Genomic DNA, 18,015 nt, shown 5'->3' on the forward strand with positions numbered 1-18,015 from the left:
AGCTGGAAAACATCCGGTTAAGGGAAAGGGGGGAGGCAGGAATCCGGTTAAGAGAGAAGTCTGACACATGTATAATTTATTTTAATACGGAAGAAATACAGAATTCATAAACTGTGCTGGCGAAGCTGAAATTGCTGCAGTAAGTTAGCTGAAATTGTGGCATGTTCAGCGGTGTCTATTTTCTCTTTTTTTTTCTCCATTTTCTTCGTTGTGTGTGTGTGTGTGTGTGTGTGTGTGTGTGTGTGTTACACTGTTTTATGTAACAATCTGCCGTGTTACCTATGTTTGAAAACATGTATCTAACAGTATATCAGTCTGTCTACCTCTCTCTCTTTCCCCCCTCTCTCTCTCTCTCCCCCTCTCTCTCTCTCTCCCCCCCTCTCTCCCTCCCCTCCCCTCTCCCCCTCTCTCCCTCTCCCCTCCCCCTCTCTCTCTCTCCCCTCTCTCCCCTCTCTCTCCCCCCTCTCTCTCTCCTCCCCTCCCCCTCTCTCCCCTCTCTCTCCCCTCTCTCTCCCCTCTCCCCCCTCTCTCTCCCCTCTCTCTCTCTCTCTCCCCTCTCTCTCTCCCCTCTCTCTCTCTCCCCTCTCTCTTTCCCCCTCTCCCTCTCTCCCTCTCCCCCTCTCTCCCTCTCTCTCTCTCTCTCTCTCTCTCTCTCTCTCTCCCCTCTCTCCCCCCTCTCTCTCTCCCCCCTCTCTCTCTCCCCCCTCTCTCTCTCACCCGTGTCATGGTTCCAGGTTCACGAGGGGTGTCGAGTCAGTTCCTGGTGGGTGAGGGACTGATGGTGTCCCCAGTATTTACATCCGTGCGTGAGGAGACTAGTGTCCCCGTCCACATCCACTTCCCTCCAGGATGCTGGTGAGTACTGCCCACCGCTAGTGAGTATTGACCATCACTGATGAATACTGACAATCACTTGTGAATACTGCCCACCATTGGTGAATACTGACCACCATTGGTGAATACTGACAACCACTAGTGAATACTGACCACTGGTGAAGACTGACAACCACTGGTGAATACTGACAACCACTGGTGAATACTGACAACCACTAGTGAGTACTGACCATCACTGGTGAGTACTGACCATCACTGGTGAGTACTGACCATCACTGGTGAGTACTGACCATCATTGGTGAGTACTGACCATCACTGGTGAGTACTGACCATCACTGGTGAGTACTGACCATCACTGGTGAGTACTGACCATCACTGGTGAGTACTGACCATCACTGGTGAGTACTGACCATCACTGGTGAGTACTGACCATCACTGGTGAGTACTGACCATCACTGGTGAGTACTGACCATCACTGGTGAGTACTGACCATCACTGGTGAGTACTGACCATCACTGGTGAGTACTGACCATCACTGGTGAGTACTGACCATCACTCTTGGGTACCGACCATCACTGCTGAGTACCGACCATCACTGCTGAGTACCATCACTGCTGAGTACTGACCATCACTGCTGAGTACTGACCATCACTGCTGAGTACTGACCATCACTGCTGAGTACTAACATTATATTGCTCTGTCACCCATAAAGAGAATGCGTCAGAGGATGAAGCTCAGATCATGACACATGGCACCGAGGTCATGGCACATGGCACCGAGGTCATGACACATGGCACCGAGGTCATGACACATGGCACCGAGGTCATGACACATGGCACCGAGGTCATGACACATGGCACCGAGGTCATGACACATGGCACCGAGGTCATGACACATGGCACCGAGGTCATGACACATGGCACCGAGGTCATGACACATGGCACCGAGGTCATGACACATGGCACCGAGGTCATGACACATGGCACCGAGGTTACATGTAATAAACTAAGAATCATATAAATCCTACTCAGGTTACTTGTGAATAAAATTTTAATATCCTGTGCTTAGAAGGATTCAAATTTAGAAATTTAATATTGCAGTTTTATTTTCCTCTTATAGTGGAGACGCTTTCAAAATTATTATTGACATAAATTGTAAATTAGGTAGTGAAATGTGGCAAGGTTTGTCCGTAGAGTTCTTCATTTATTCTCTTAAATTTAATATATTAATAATATATATAACCTCGAGTTATCCCTGAAGCAAGTTTATTCTTTTCTCTGAGGATGAGAGTCCCCAGGATAGTTCCAGAAGTGGTTCCTCCCTATATATATATATATATATATATATATATATATATATATATATATATATATATATATATATATATATATATATTAAAAGTGAATATGTAAAACTGGTCAATTAGCAAGAACTCATTTAAAATTAAGTCCTTTCTAAAATTTTCTCTTATACGTTTAAAGATACATTTTTTCATTAATGTTAATGTAAAAATTTTTAGTTTTGCTCCAAAAGAATCTTAGAAAGCTTACCTAACCTTATTATAACAAGAATAATTTATTTTAGCCTAACCCAACTAAATATATTTTAGATTTGTTGACAGTAATTTTATACTAAACAAACACAGTGAAATATATTTTTTTCGTTAGGTTTAGAATGATTTTGGCGAAATTATTGCATACACAAATTTTCACTTGTCCTATATGGCAAGATGAGCGTTGCTATTTAAGCCAAGATCGCAAGTTCTGCCTATTCGGCACGACACATATATATATATATATATATATATATATATATATATATATATATATATATATATATATAATATATATATATACATATATATATATATATAATTTTTTTTTTTTTCAACAAATCGGCCGTCTCCCACCGAGGCAGGGTGACCCAAAAAAGAAAGAAAATCCCCAAAAAGAAAATACTTTCATCATCATTCAACACTTTCACCACACTCGCACATTATCACTGCTTTTGCAGAGGTGCTCAGAATACAACAGTTTAGAAGCATATACGTATAAAGATACACAACATATCCCTCCAAACTGCCAATATCCCAAACCCCTCCTTTAAAGTGCAGGCATTGTACTTCCCATTTCCAGGACTCAAGTCCGACTATATGAAAATAACCGGTTTCCCTGAATCCCTTCACTAAATATATATATATATATATATATATATATATATATATATATATATATATATATATATATATATATATATCAAGTGAGTTTAGAAATAGCAGAAGAAAATTTAATCCGATTAAATCCTGCTAGGGGTCAGAAATTCAATTCTCCTGAGTTTTGCATCAGGGACTCTCTCCCCTCTCCCTCTCTCACCCTCCCTCTCTCTCACCCTCCCTCTCTCTCACCCTCCCTCTCTCTCACCCTCCCTCTCTCTCACCCTCCCTCTCTCTCACCCTCCCTCTCTCTCACCCTCCCTCTCTCTCACCCTCCCTCTCTGACGATGGCGGCTGCAGCAACTCAATTAACCACCATCCTTCCCTTAAATAAATCTGGTAGAATTCTTCCTCCAGAATCTGGTTCATGCCTTTGACTCACCGCTGTCGACACTCAAGTCTTTTACAGATTCTTTTAAGAGTATCTTTAATTCAATTTGGAAAGACTTTTTCCATGTGGGTAGCGCCACTAAGGTTGGTGAAAGTCACGCCAGACTTTCTCTATTAGACTTGGGGACGTCTCGCTGGCTTTCACTCACACGCGAAAATGAGAGCAAAAAGAGGATGATAAATCTATGAAAATAAGTTTTTGGTTCATTTTTCAAGAAGTTCCTCTTGCTTTGAAGAGGTTGTTTAGGGACGTAGTTCCTGCGATAGTTAGATATTTCCTGATGAAGTTAAGACACATGTGCAACATCTGGGTATCTTTATTGTAGACGTTTCGCCATCCAGTGGCTTTATCAATACAAATTCCAGGACATAACTTAAAGATAGTAGAACTATGTACAGAAGATGAGGTAATCAGTCCCTCAACCTAGGAGTAGGTGCGAAGAGCACCGTAGTCGTGGAGATTCTGAAGCAGAAGCAAGGCGACTGACGCTTATATACTAACGTCAGGTGGAAATGGGACAATAGATATTTCCTCTTGTTTCTGAGGTACGATAGTTACTCTTGCTGAGACTGTGATAATTGCTTCTAAGGTACGATAGTTACTCTTGCTTCTGAGAGACTGTGATAGTTGTTTCTGAGGTACGATAGTTACTCTTGCTTCTGAGAGACTGATAGTTGCTTCTGAGGTACGATAGTTACTCTTGCTTCTGAGAGACTGATAGTTGCTTCTGAGGTACGATAGTTACTTTTGCCTCTAAGATGCTGCAATAAGGCAGTCACTTTTGCCCGTAAGAAATTGCAAGAGATAGGTTGTTTTCCTGTTTCTTTGAGCACGATAGCTAGTTCGTTCTTGCACCTAAAAAGTTGCTATAGACACCTACTTCCTCTTATTTCCACGATCTACAAAAGACAGTTCTACTGACTTCAGAGACATTTTTTGGCCGTTCTACGAGGTAGCAATAGATTAGATAGTTCTCGACTCCTCTACGAGGCTACGATAGCAAAATACTCTTGAAGACTCAACGATAAAGACCACTCTTTTTAGATCTCTTAGGGAACACCGAACGATGGTGATGGATGAGTCTGGCGGATTATAATGATGGATGAGTCTTTTCCTCTCACCCTTTTTGTCGAAAATATTATTTATGCAAATATATATCTCCCCCCACAATGGTCTCTGGGGATGATCAAAGAGAAAGAGAGAGAGAGAGAGAGAGAGAGAGAGAGAGATCTCAGGCTTCTCCTTGTGTTTTTATTCGAATGTCCTTGTTGCTGGTAGTGTCCATGCCTTCCAGGTGCTTTCAATGTCCTTATTACTAGTGTCCTTGTTTTCCAGGGGTTTTCAATGTCCTTGAGGCTACTAACGCCTTTGCTACTCAGAGTGTCCTTGTTGCTACTAGTGTCCTTGTTTACAAGATGTTTTCGAAGTCCTTGTTGCTCCCAGTGTCCTTGTTTCTACTAGTGTCCCTGTTGTTACTGGTGTCCTTGTTACTAGTGTCCTTGTTGCTAACAGTGTTCCTGTTCTTAGTGTCCTTGCTTTCCAGGTGTTTCCAGTATCCATGATGCTACCAGCGTCCTTGTTTTTCCAGTGTCCGTGTTCCACTCAGTGCTCTTGTTGTTTCTGTCAAATGTCATAGTTTCGTTCACCTTGTTCACCCTCTTGTTCCATCATCCACAGGTACAACTTGTACACGGGCGCCCTCTTCTCTAACAGCTCCAACGGCACGGATCAAGACGTACCCACACTCTTGACAGATGTGAACGTGCACGTCAGGGGCGGTGTTGTGCTCCCCCTTCAGGGCAACCTTCAGGTACGTGACCCTGAAGCTTCAGGTCCACCTCTAAAGTTCTATGTCCATCTCTAAAGCTCCATGTCTATCTTTAAAATTTAAGGTCTATCTCTAAAGTTCCATGTTCATTTCTGAAGTTCCACGTCTATCTCTAAAGTCTCTAAAGTTCTAAGTGACTCTAAAGTTCCCGATCTGTCTCTGAAATTTCAAGTTGATCTTAAAATGCCGTCTTCTTCACTCAAGTTCTCTCCAGGTTTTTTTTTTTTTTAAGTCTCTAAGTAAGATCAGTCGACATGTTTACCAGGTAAGAGCAGTCTTAATTTCATGTCTCTCTCTCTCTCTCTCTCTCTCTCTCTCTCTCTCCCCCTAAGTGATTTCTGATGGAGTGGTCGATGGTAGTGAGGGAAGATGAGGTAGGAAGGGAGGTAGAGAGGCAGGGAAGAGAGGCAGGATGGAAGGCAGGGAAGGAGGCAGGATGGAAGGCAGGGAAGGAGGCAGGATGGAAGGCAGGGAAGGAGGCAGGATGGAAGGCAGGGAAGGAGGCAGGATGGAAGGCAGGGAAGGAGGCAGGATGGAAGGCAGGGAAGGAGGCAGGATGGAAGGCAGGGAAGGAGGCAGGGAGGGAGGGAGGTTCAGGTGGGAGTGAAGGAAGTAGTTGAGGTGAGGAAGGATGAGAGAGGAGGGTAGGCAAGAGAATGGTAGGAAGAGAGAGGAAGAGAGAGGAAGAGAGAGAGAGAGAGAGAGAGAGAGAGAGAGAGAGAGAGAGAGAGAGAGAGAGAGAGAGAGAGAGAGAGAGAGAGAGAGAATTTGTGGAGTGATGGAAGGTAGCAACAATTCCTTGGACCAAGAGCCCTTCAGCAACATCAACTCCCCCCCTATTTAAAAAGAGTTGAGTGCCTTTATTTTGACCACAGGAAAGCGCTAAACCCATGCCACTCCATCCATCCATCAATCAATCCATGCATCCATCAGTCCATTCATCCATCAATCAATACATCTATCATCCATCCATAAATACATCCATCATCCATCAGTCCATTCATCAATTAATCCATCCATCAATCAATACGTCCATCATCCATCCACCAATCAACACAGTCATCAATCCATCATCCATCATCCATCAATCCACCAAAGCCTAAATTTGCAGTATCCAGATCACTATAAACACATTACATCAAATATCCATGAATAATATCCATATTACAATAAGCATTTAACATGCCCAAGGTGATATTTTACCTACTTCTAATGCTTTAAGCAATTTTGTTAAGAGTTTCTTCTTAATAAACCTATGATTGTCTCCCTATAAACAATGTCGTTTTAAAAATATTTTTGCCTGATGAACTGTCAAACTCGTTGAAAAATAATTTGTCGAACGCCATGTGTTTTGAAATGTTAGACTAGGGGAGGGGGGATTTTCAGCCTATGTATGTAAGTCCCCGTCTGGACCTGATATGAGGTGGGCTACCCACATGTAGGTCCTCCCCTGGATCTGATATCAAGATGGGCTACCCATATATGTAGGTCCTCCCCTGGACCTGATATCAAGATGGGCTACCCATATATGTAGGTCCTCCCCTGGACCTGATATCAAGATGGGCTACCCATATATGTAGGTCCTCCCCTGGACCTGATATCAAGATGGGCTACCCATATATGTAGGTCCTCCCCTGGACCTGATATGAGGTGGGCTACCCACATGTAGGTCCTCCCCTGGACCTGATATCAAGATGGGCTACCCATATATCTAGGTCCTCCCCTGGACCTGATATCAAGATGGGCTACCCATATATGTAGGTCCTCCCCTGGACCTGATATCAAGATGGGCTACCCATATATGTAGGTCCTCCCCTGGACCTGATATCAAGATGGGCTACCCATATATGTAGGTCCTCCCCTGGACCTGATATGAGGTGGGCTACCCACATGTAGGTCCTCCCCTGGACCTGATATCAAGATGGCTACCCATATATGTAGGTCCTCCCCTGGACCTGATATGAGGTGGGCTACCCACATGTAGGTCCTCCCCTGGACCTGATATCAAGATGGGCTACCCATATATGTAGGTCCTCCCCTGGACCTGATATCAAGATGGGCTACCCATATATGTAGGTCCTCCCCTGGACCTGATATCAAGATGGGCTACCCATATATGTAGGTCCTCCCCTGGACCTGATATCAAGATGGGCTACCCATATATGTAGGTCCTCCCCCTGGACCTGATATCAAGATGGGCTACCCATATATGTAGGTCCTCCCCTGGACCTGATATGAGGTGGGCTACCCACATGTAGGTCCTCCCCTGGACCTGATATCAAGATGGCTACCCATATATGTAGGTCCTCCCCTGGACCTGATATGAGGTGGGCTACCCACATGTAGGTCCTCCCCTGGACCTGATATCAAGATGGGCTACCCATATATGTAGGTCCTCCCCTGGACCTGATATCAAGATGGGCTACCCATATATGTAGGTCCTCCCCTGGACCTGATATCAAGGTGGGCTACCCACATGTAGGTCCTCCCCTGGACCTGATATCAAGATGGGCTACCCATATATGTAGGTCCTCCCCTGGACCTGATATCAAGATGGGCTACCCATATATGTAGGTCCTCCCCTGGACCTGATATCAAGATGGGCTACCCATATATGTAGGTCCTCCCCTGGACCTGATATCAAGGTGGGCTACCCACATGTAGGTCCTCCCCTGGACCTGATATCAAGATGGGCTACCCATATATGTAGGTCCTCCCCTGGACCTGATATCAAGGTGGGCTACCCACATGTAGGTCCTCCCCTGGACCTGATATCAAGATGGGCTACCCATATATGTAGGTCCTCCCCTGGACCTGATATCAAGATGGGCTACCCATATATGTAGGTCCTCCCCTGGACCTGATATGAGGTGGGCTACCCACATGTAGGTCCTCCCCTGGACCTGATATCAAGATGGCTACCCATATATGTAGGTCCTCCCCTGGACCTGATATGAGGTGGGCTACCCACATGTAGGTCCTCCCCTGGACCTGATATCAAGATGGGCTAACCATATATGTAGGTCCTCCCCTGGACCTGATATCAAGATGGGCTACCCATATATGTAGGTCCTCCCCTGGACCTGATATCAAGGTGGGCTACCCACATGTAGGTCCTCCCCTGGACCTGATATCAAGATGGGCTACCCATATATGTAGGTCCTCCCCTGGACCTGATATCAAGATGGGCTACCCATATATGTAGGTCCTCCCCTAGACCTGATATCAAGATGGGCTACCCATATATGTAGGTCCTCCCCTGGACCTGATATCAAGGTGGGCTACCCACATGTAGGTCCTCCCCTGGACCTGATATCAAGATGGGCTACCCATATATGTAGGTCCTCCCCTGGACCTGATATCAAGATGGGCTACCCACATGTAGGTCCTCCCCTGGACCTGATATCAAGATGGGCTACCCATATATGTAGGTCCTCCCCTGGACCTGATATGAGGTGGGCTACCCACATGTAGGTCCTCCCCTGAACCTGATATGTGGGCTACCTACATATGAAAGATCACAATACAAGTGACACTAATAACCACAGGATCACAAAAGAAATATGACAACCATATAATATAGCAACAGAGGTGACACGGTAATCACAAATACAATACGATATTTAAAGGTGCGATCACATCAGACGTGACATATCAAGACCACAACAGCAACGACATGATGACCACAAGGTAAGTGGTCATCATGTTATAAGTGGTACGATAGCTAGACGTATAGTCACACAAAGTTAAAAAAATATATTATAACACCTGTTAAAGAAAAAATGCAGAAGGGATACGATAAACCTTTGAAAAATATTGATAAAAGTAATACTGAAGATACCATGATTTTTTTTCTCTCTCTCCCAACCTTCCTGTCGATTTACCCTCTCTCAATTTCCATATAAATCACGACTTTGAACATGGCTGCCTCTTCAATCAAAGGTTGCCAGCTTTCTATCTGCTAGACCTGACAGCTCTCTTGGTCATGCCTGGAATATGCAGTCTTCAAAACTCCCTACTAGACCTAACAGTCTGATTTATCATTTGAATGGCTCCTTCAGACCCTCTGCGACCTCTGACAGTCCAGTAAGTCAGTAAATAAGAATCGGAATGAAGGTTATGGTATTTTATTGCAAAGACTTTTCGCCCGCCAGAGAAATGCGTATTTAAGTAGGTTATAGAAAGGTTCTGAGGTGAGGCAACGAGGTCATGCAGGCTGATGCTAGTCACCAGCCGAGTGAGATTAGGTGATCGCAGGTACTCATATTGGGAGAATAAGCCTTGCTAAACCTCGTGAGGTTATGAATGATCCTGAATCAGGAACGGGTGGGGGGAGGGGGAGGGTTGAACCCATGGGAAGCGAGTCCTGAAACTCACAGGTTCGTGTGTCCTGAGTCTTGATTGATGTTATTCGTTGTATCTGTAACAACGAAGTGAAGATATAATCTGCTGCGACTTTCACTGTGATGACAAGTCTTGATTCTGGGAAGTTCACGGTGCGGTTCTCAGTGTTTCTGTGTAGTGTAGTGTAGTGTAGTGTAATGTAGCGTGTGTGTGTGTGTGTGTGTGTGTGTGTGTGTGTGTGTGTGTGTGTGTGTGTGTGTGTGTGTGTGTGTGTGTGTGTGTGTGTGTGTGTGTGTGTGTGTGTACACCTTTAGTATCGTCACTTAGGCATGCGTCACCATATTCTTCGACTCTGGCGTCTAGGTCCCTGGAGGTTTTACCGACATAAATTTTGTCACAGCCTCCACATGGTATGGTACATACACAAGCGGTGTTAATTGGCTTCCTTACCTTGAATAAATCTTTTATGGCTTCAAATGAAGCATTGGTGACTATTACTGGTTATAACTAAGGTACTGGAAACAATGCAGCTAGTTGTGTTGACAGCAGTGCATTGTACCTGCAGGGTGTAATGTTGCAAAAGAGTGCTGAAGCATCATATCGATTTTCTTCCTCACAGTGAAATGTCATAACCCGAATTCTGTCTTGTTTACATACTGCTGGCATAGCCTACTCTCGCATTACCATAAATTACCCAGGATCTTTGACCTCCAAGAGAGACCTGAACACTTGCTTCCCCCATTTCGATAATGTATCATCCTAACTTACACGAGATGCATAAACTTTCTGTATAGCCTCTCCTTTCTTAGTCTCTCGATATCTCATTCTCTCGTTTCTATCACTTAATCTCTCGTTTCTCTCACTTAATCTCTCGTTTCTCTCTCTCAATCTCTCGTTCTCTCTCAATCTCTCGTTCTCTCTCAATCTCTCGTTCTCTCTCAATCTCTCGTTCTCTCTCAATCTCTCGTTCTCTCTCAATCTCTCGTTCTCTCTCAATCTCTCGTTATTTCTTATTTAATAGTGTCTCATTAGTGGCCATTAAAGATAATATCTCGCCTCGACACTTAGTTCAAAGTGTATCTTTAGCAATATATGGCAGGGAAATTTATATATGTATATAATAGTAATAAATAATAATAATAATTATAATAATAATAATAAACTTCAAAAGCATAGAAAGACGACAGAATTTTTTGAAAGGCCTACAAGATACATAACATTGCATAGTACATACGACAGTTTAAGAGGTTTACTGAGGTAAAGTGAGTCGCTTGTGACCCGAATTATTATATTTGACCATGATTATTATTTAACTTTTTAATAATTGCAGTAAAAATTGGCTAATAACCAAAATTAGGCCTGAATAATTTTGTAATAGGTAACACACACATACACACACACACAACAGTAAGTCTGACTCTCCTCTTAACAGGATGCCGTTATGACAACAGAAGAGTTCAGAGCGGCACCACTACACCTGTTGGTGGCGCTCTCCTGTCAGGTAAATGACACCGAGGGAGCAGAGCCAGACGGTGCCACTGCTTCTGGTAAGATTATTTCACTGCCTATATGATTATTTTTATTGCCTATAAAATTATTTCACTGTTTAATAGGATTTCACTGTATATAATGTTACTTTACTGTCCGTAATGTTATTCAGTGACTCTGGTAAGAATTTTTCACTGCCTGGGGAAAGAATTTTTCACTGTTAAGTGAACAGTGAATATTAAACTTGAGATATATGGGTAAACGCTAAAGCTGTAGGGGCTTATGCAAAACCTTAGGGGGAAATCGAGCCAATCAGGTATGGCCCAAGTGCAGAGTTGCTCTGGTTCCTTGGATCACGGCTTCTTCACCGGTATCCCGGGCGGCGCCCTTTCGTAAAACGTTCACCTTCAGTTAAAAGAAACTTCTGTCGGGAAGGTTGGCCACTGAACGAACGAAGGATCGAGCCTTGACACCTCCGTGTCTGATCCATACGGGTTTACCTCTTCGTCTTCCGTTTTTTTCCAAAATTCTAACTCCAGATTTATGATTTGCCGATAGATATATATATAAATTCGTGATTTTTCCAGAAATTTCTGACCGTAGATTTTTTTTAAATACATGGAAAAAATATGCATACAACGGAATTTAGGCTACACAAGAGCGCTAAACCCGTATGGTTCATTCAGCAGTACTATCGAAGGGATCTTGATCCTAAGAACTGGAGCTACCTCATCCATCCTCTGGGTCTAACCTTATTGTCTCCTTAGTCCCCCCGGGGGCTGCATGACTCCTCTTCCCTACGGATTTACCGCTTCAACCCCTCCCCCCCCCGCCCTCCACCCATGAACATAATAGCCCCCTGACCTATATTCTGATGAGGAAAATTGCCAGAGTTCTCTGAGCCGGGTAATTACGCAGATTTATTGCGTAATAAAGCCACTTTAGTCACGTGAGGAGGTAATTTGAGGTGTTCAGTCCCTAACTCTTGACTAGTACCCAGTCCTACACTCTTGACTAGTACCCAGTCCCTCACTCTTGACTAGTACCCAGTCCCTCACTCTTGACTAGTACCCAGTCCCTCACTCTTGACTAGTACCCAGTCCCTCACTCTTGACTAGTACCCAGTCCCTCACTCTTGACTAGTACCCAGTCCCTCACTCTTGACTAGTACCCAGTCCCTCACTCTTGACTAGTACCCAGTCCCTCACTCTTGACTAGTACCCAGTCCCTCACTCTTGACTAGTACCCAGTCCCTCACTCTTGACTAGCACCCAGTCCCTCACTCTTGACTAGCACCCAGTCCCTCACTCTTGACTAGTACCCAGTCCCTCACTCTTGACTAGTACCCAGTCTTTCAGCCTTGACTCGTGTTCAGCTCCACAGACTCGATAACTCTGATAACTGAGGCAGATGATTTGGTTGCACCTGAAGATTCATCATTTTCTGAGCCACAGGCAGGTTATATGTGGATGATGGAGCGACACCTCTGGAACAAGAGCCTCCGGCAGACCACCTGCAGATGCTGGTACGAGAAAACAGTGAACTGACCGTGACTCGACTCCCTCGAGTCCTGGGAGGCAACGGCATCTGTGGCAGCAGTCACAACATCTCCACATTGATAACTTCCGCCAGGGTGTTTGGTGCTCCACAAGTGAATAATGTAAGTGGTATAGTGTGTGGGTGTGGCTGGATGTGTGTGTGTGTGTGTGTGTGTGTGTGTGTGTGTGTGTGTGTGTGTGTGTGTGTGTGTGTGTGTGTGTGTGTGTGTGTGTGTTTGTATACAGTCATTAAAGGCTTATTTGCATGTGGCTAACAGACTGGCCAGGTCTTGACAGTTTTCTCTGTTACCATTACTTGTTAAGATGTGAGGAGAGCAACAAATAGTTAAGAAAGTTCTGGATACCAGAGTGTAGAGGATTTAGATATCTGAGAGACCGTGTCAGCAGGTGGGTCTGTGAAAGGTGTCAGCAGATGGATCTATGAAAGATGAGAATATAAAACAGACGAGTGGAAGAGGGTAGGTGATATGCTGAGGCATCTGGGGAAAGCAAGATAACCTATGGAGGCGAAAGGATTATAGTGGCATCAACACTCTTACATGGGTGTGAGGCATGGGCTTTAAACATTGCAGTGAGGTAGAGGCTGGAATCAGTGTGAATGCTATGTTTGAGAGCCATGTGTGGGGTGTATATTCTGCAAAGATTTAATAGCACCTTAATTAGAAATGAAAGGTTACAAATGTAATTCAAAGGCTGGATGAGGATTTGTAGTAGTTTGGCCATTTAGAAAAGGTAGAGCAGAATTAAATGGCAAAGAATGAATATAAATCTGGGGTGAAAGGCAGGAGGCACAGGATTCATTCCAGGAAGGGTTGGATGGAGGATGGTGAAGGAGGTTCTAAGTACTAGAGGCAAGAACAACCAGCAAGCTTGCGTATATGCGTTAGCTCATGGTAAAGACGAGATATTTTCAGGTGTTGTCGTGCTGTTGGAGTATAAGCAAGGTAACGCTTAGGAAAGGAATTAGAGTAACCGGTTAGCCGTACTAGAATCCTGAAGGTGGGTAGTACAGTGTCTGCATTCCGAAGCTAGAATGATGCTGGATTGTGAATGTCTGCTCACATCTCGCAAGACAGTTACTAAATGAATGATAATGAATACACAAATAACCTACACATAGGAGAAACTTACGACGACGTTTCTGTCCGACTTGGACCATTTACAAGTCACGCTAACTCAAAAGAATTGGGGAGCCAGTATATATATAGGCGAGGGGGACAGGGATAAAGAGAGGAAGAAAAAACAGTGGTAAGGATGGTAGTGGAAGCAGCAGTAGTGGTAGTAGAAAGTAGGGAGAATAGTTTTAGTGGCACAAGAGGTAGAAAGGGACATGAAGAGTGAAGAGAAACAATAGTAGTGGTAGTAGCAATAGCAGAAGTAGTGGGGTAGTAGCCGTAGCCGACAGTGAATGCATTTTATTATCAGGATCACCCTAAATAATAACCAATGAGAAATAGTATTATTAATAACAATAATTAATAATAGCTGCACTACTACAGGTGGTTGTGAACGGTAAGAAACACAGCTTCACCAGAGAGGACGACACAGGAGCTTTCACGGTCACCAAGCTCGACTTTGACTGGTGTGTGGAGGATTCTCTGGTCATCTCCTGGCAGTAAGAACCTCAAAGAGAAAACCAGAGAGAGCCAGTGTTGACTTGTGGAGGCTTGGAGAGAAGACGAGGCAGCTGGGGAACCCAGGCTCAGAGCTGGGAAGGTGGACGATACTTTCTGAGGCGTCCTGGTTCTTTGGAAAGAAAAAAAAAACCTGGACTGTTCCTGCAACACAACACCGGATAGTACACGCAATACAACACTGAACAGTTTCCGCAACACACCACGGGCAGTGTTCCCGGAATATAGGGAGCACTGCTCCAGTTATATACTCCATTTCATCAACCGTGTGACAGGGAATCCATCAGATCGACATTCATCCATCACCTCATCACTCTGACCTTTGACCTTACCGACAGAAACAGCAGAACCTACAGTCAAGTGACCCCGAACATCTCAAAGGCTCGCTCAAACTAATGCCAGTGTTAAGCCCTTAGTCGGATGACTAATCGTTTGACCAAGACTCGACAAGGATATCAACACAACTTGTCTTTGACCCAGGATGGACCAGTTTCTAGCCCAGTGACACGGGTTCAAAGTCGCAAATCCTTCCTCAATTTCTAGTTCAGCTGCAACACCTGGTATCTTAAACATGTGTTTCAGATGGCTCCTGACGCAGGTCAGGAGCCATCTGTCACGTCCTGACGAGTCTTACCCTAATGCCTAACACATCACAACTGTTACAGTTAGTTCACGAACCGTTACCTCTTCTTCGCCAAACTTAAAAAAAAAAAGTTGCAATCGACTCGTGTTTTGGTGTTTAAGTGTAATATTAATGTGGATTATGTTGATGAATGAGATTCCTTCAAGAGTTGTGATTGCTGGGTTGATGCTGGTTGTCATCAACAGCGAGTATATTACAGTCTTGGAGGGAGAGAGGGGGAGAGAGAGAGAGAGAGAGAGAGAGAGAGAGAGAGAGAGAGAGAGAGAGAGTTTACATGCCAACTACTGTAATTTACAAGACTTGTGCAAAACCTGGACGCCTTTATTCTGGAGAAGCTTCACTAGCCAGTGACTTCCTCAGTCCAGTGCAGAGAAACAGTGGAACCGAAGCCAGTGACTGGCGAAACGTTCCCGGAATGATGATCCCCAAGAGTTATATAACTGTCTTGTTCATAATCTTGTACGTTTTCTATCCAAAAAATGATTATTGTATTTAGCGTGTACAAGACCGCAAACATTTCCGGTCTCCATCTTTCCTCAGTATCATTCAAAAAAAAAAAAAATTCAATATATATGATTCCAAACATATAAATCAATAATTTTTTATGGAGGGGAGGGGGCACACCACTATTATGGCCTTTAACAAAACTTTCCAATGCGCCTCAGACACTAAAATATTATGATTGTGTCTCTAACGTTGCCAAGTTGTTCTATTGGGTTTATGGCAAGTTGGAAAATTTTGGAAGCAGTATAATCATTTAGGCCAAAATATATCTCGTGACCACCCTCTATTAGATTATCTCTTCTCCTATAGCTCTAAATCAGATTATCTCGTCCCCTGTAACCCTATATCAGATTATTTATTTCGTCCTCCATAACCCTGTATCGGATTATCTTTTTCCCTATAACCTTAAGTCCTGTAGTTACAGCTGTAGATTTTCTTTCAAAAACTTTAGCCTAGATTTTAATAAGATAGAAATAGCTTAGTGACAATATACTCTATTTTATGCAGTTTTAAACTTAGTGGCCTTTCACTCTCCGCTCAATATTCTATTTTATTTTCGAGAATATTTTTAACCTTAGCAGTAACGCCTTACATGTGATTAATACTTCCTCAGTGTGAATATATAGAAGACCATTAAAACAGAGCACTTCTTTAGTTATTAAACAGTGAAAGTCGATTAGAACATAAGCACTGCAGAAGGCCCACTGTCCCATACTAGGCAGGTCCACGTTACAACCACTTAAGACAGAGTGCATCTGTAGGCCTACTGCCCAAGTTAGTCAGGTCTGACTCACAGCTTTACACAGTTTGGGAGACTTTATAAAGCTCCATTTCGGGTGATAAAGTCCCTATGTCAGTGAACTGACGCATATCTCCAAAACTGACCATTCCTACAGCTGCTGTTCCACTCATGGCTGCCCCATCGACGTAGTTACACGCTGTTCCATTTACCGTTCTTTACATAGGACATTATGACCTGTCTTGTCAGACTACGTAAAGGTCATTATAATTTATGTTAAACCCATGCACTTAAGACCCTACTGAATTAAAAAGGATTCTTTAATTCCCCAGTTGAAACTGATTTACTATTATTAAAATCTTGCCTGTTTGACCTTTCCGGGTTTAGCGCTTCATTATTAAACTAATACTAGTACTGGTATTAATTATTAATAATATTATTGCTCATGGAAAGCGCTAAAACCGTGTGGGTCAGTCAGTGCTGCTGGTGTTTACTTGATGTGGCGATATTTTCACGACCTGTGTTTACATAAGTATCACAAGGAAAGTGTCGAAAATATTGACCGCAAGGACATGATTAAAGCCAGTACTTTGAGGTGCGGTCCGTGAGGTGCGGTCCGTGAGGTGCGGTCCGTGAGGTGCGGTCCGTGAGGTGCGGTCCGTGAGGTGCGGTCCGTGAGGTGCGGTCCGTGAGGTGCGGTCCGTGAGGTGCGGTCCGTGAGGTGCGGTCCGTGAGGTGCGGTCCGTGAGGTGCGGTCCGTGAGGTGTGGTCCGTGAGGTGCGGTCCGTGAGGTGCAGCCATGTCAGGTACGCGATGTGGAGTAAGGGATCAAGGGAGAGCAAAGTCGATTTTAGGTAGATTCATTATTTTCCCCAAAATCACGGACACAGACACTGATACCATCTGTCTACTTCACGGACCTCGCCTCGTGAACCTCGCCTCGTGAACCTCGCCTCGTGAACCTCGCCTCGTGAACCTCGCCTCACCCACTAACGTAATCTTATCTTTCTCGTCTCGTGTGAATTAATTCCCTGGTGGAAGAACAAACTCTTAATAAAAAATACCATTAACCCTCATATTGTCTCAATATCAACACGACAACGATGAATTTTGTGTACGTAGATTACCCAAGAATTTATTGTTTTGAAGGTGTGCGTAAGAATATAAAGAACACTGCAGCAAACCCACTGGCCCATAATAGGCAAGTCCTCAAAACCAGACCCATTAACAAAAAAATCTGTCGTACTCATTTTCAATCAACAACTAACAAGACACGACCACTAAAACTACAAGGCTACAACCAACAACACTACAACTACTAAAACAAATACACAAATCACACATCAAGACAAGCCACCACCAGCAAAACACAATTCCTGTACGTGAAAAAAAAAAACATCGAGAAAGAAAACGCAATTCACGGTTAATTTGATCCATGATTACTGGAAAATGTCAAAGAAAAATTAATTATTCTGTTTGTACTCGAATGTCACAAAGAACTTGAGGACTTTATAAGTCCTCAAGTTTTTTGTAATGTAAATTAACTTTTAATTTCAGCATTTTTTTAAAAGGAAAAAAAAAGATGACCCTTAATTGCCTTCTTGTTTCAGATAATTAAACCATTAAAGATAATTGTCAATAAATAATTTGATTGCGTAATTGCGTTATTTTTTACTCATAAATGTAATGAGGATAAAAAAGAGATCGCCAGGGTACCTGGTCACTCAAAATAGAAAAAAAATTGGAAAAGTGGCGAGATATTTTAAAGTTTTGATTTATGGTCCAGTGGTCGTAATCAGTATAGATTAATATGTTTCTGATGGTTAAGGACGCACGCGC

General features: G+C 43.6%; 1 protein-coding gene across 6 annotated transcripts in view; it reads left to right on the forward strand.

Moving 5' to 3' along the window:
- The window catches only part of LOC128702082 (uncharacterized), a 58,829-nt gene extending 41,579 nt beyond the window's left edge, over nucleotides 1–17,250 (forward strand). For all 6 annotated transcript variants that reach the window (XM_070102856.1, XM_070102853.1, XM_070102854.1 and 3 more), the window contains exons 11-15: nucleotides 735–855; nucleotides 5,115–5,247; nucleotides 11,042–11,156; nucleotides 12,552–12,757; nucleotides 14,156–17,250. In XM_070102856.1, coding sequence (XP_069958957.1) covers nucleotides 735–855; nucleotides 5,115–5,247; nucleotides 11,042–11,156; nucleotides 12,552–12,757; nucleotides 14,156–14,275 — 695 coding nt within the window. In that variant the 3' untranslated portion in view covers nucleotides 14,276–17,250. The remainder of the gene's footprint in view (nucleotides 1–734; nucleotides 856–5,114; nucleotides 5,248–11,041; nucleotides 11,157–12,551; nucleotides 12,758–14,155) is intronic.
- The last annotated feature ends 765 nt before the right edge of the window (nucleotides 17,251–18,015 follow it).

This window comes from Cherax quadricarinatus, chromosome 83 (assembly GCF_038502225.1).
Source record: "Cherax quadricarinatus isolate ZL_2023a chromosome 83, ASM3850222v1, whole genome shotgun sequence".
NCBI lineage: Eukaryota > Metazoa > Arthropoda > Malacostraca > Decapoda > Parastacidae > Cherax > Cherax quadricarinatus.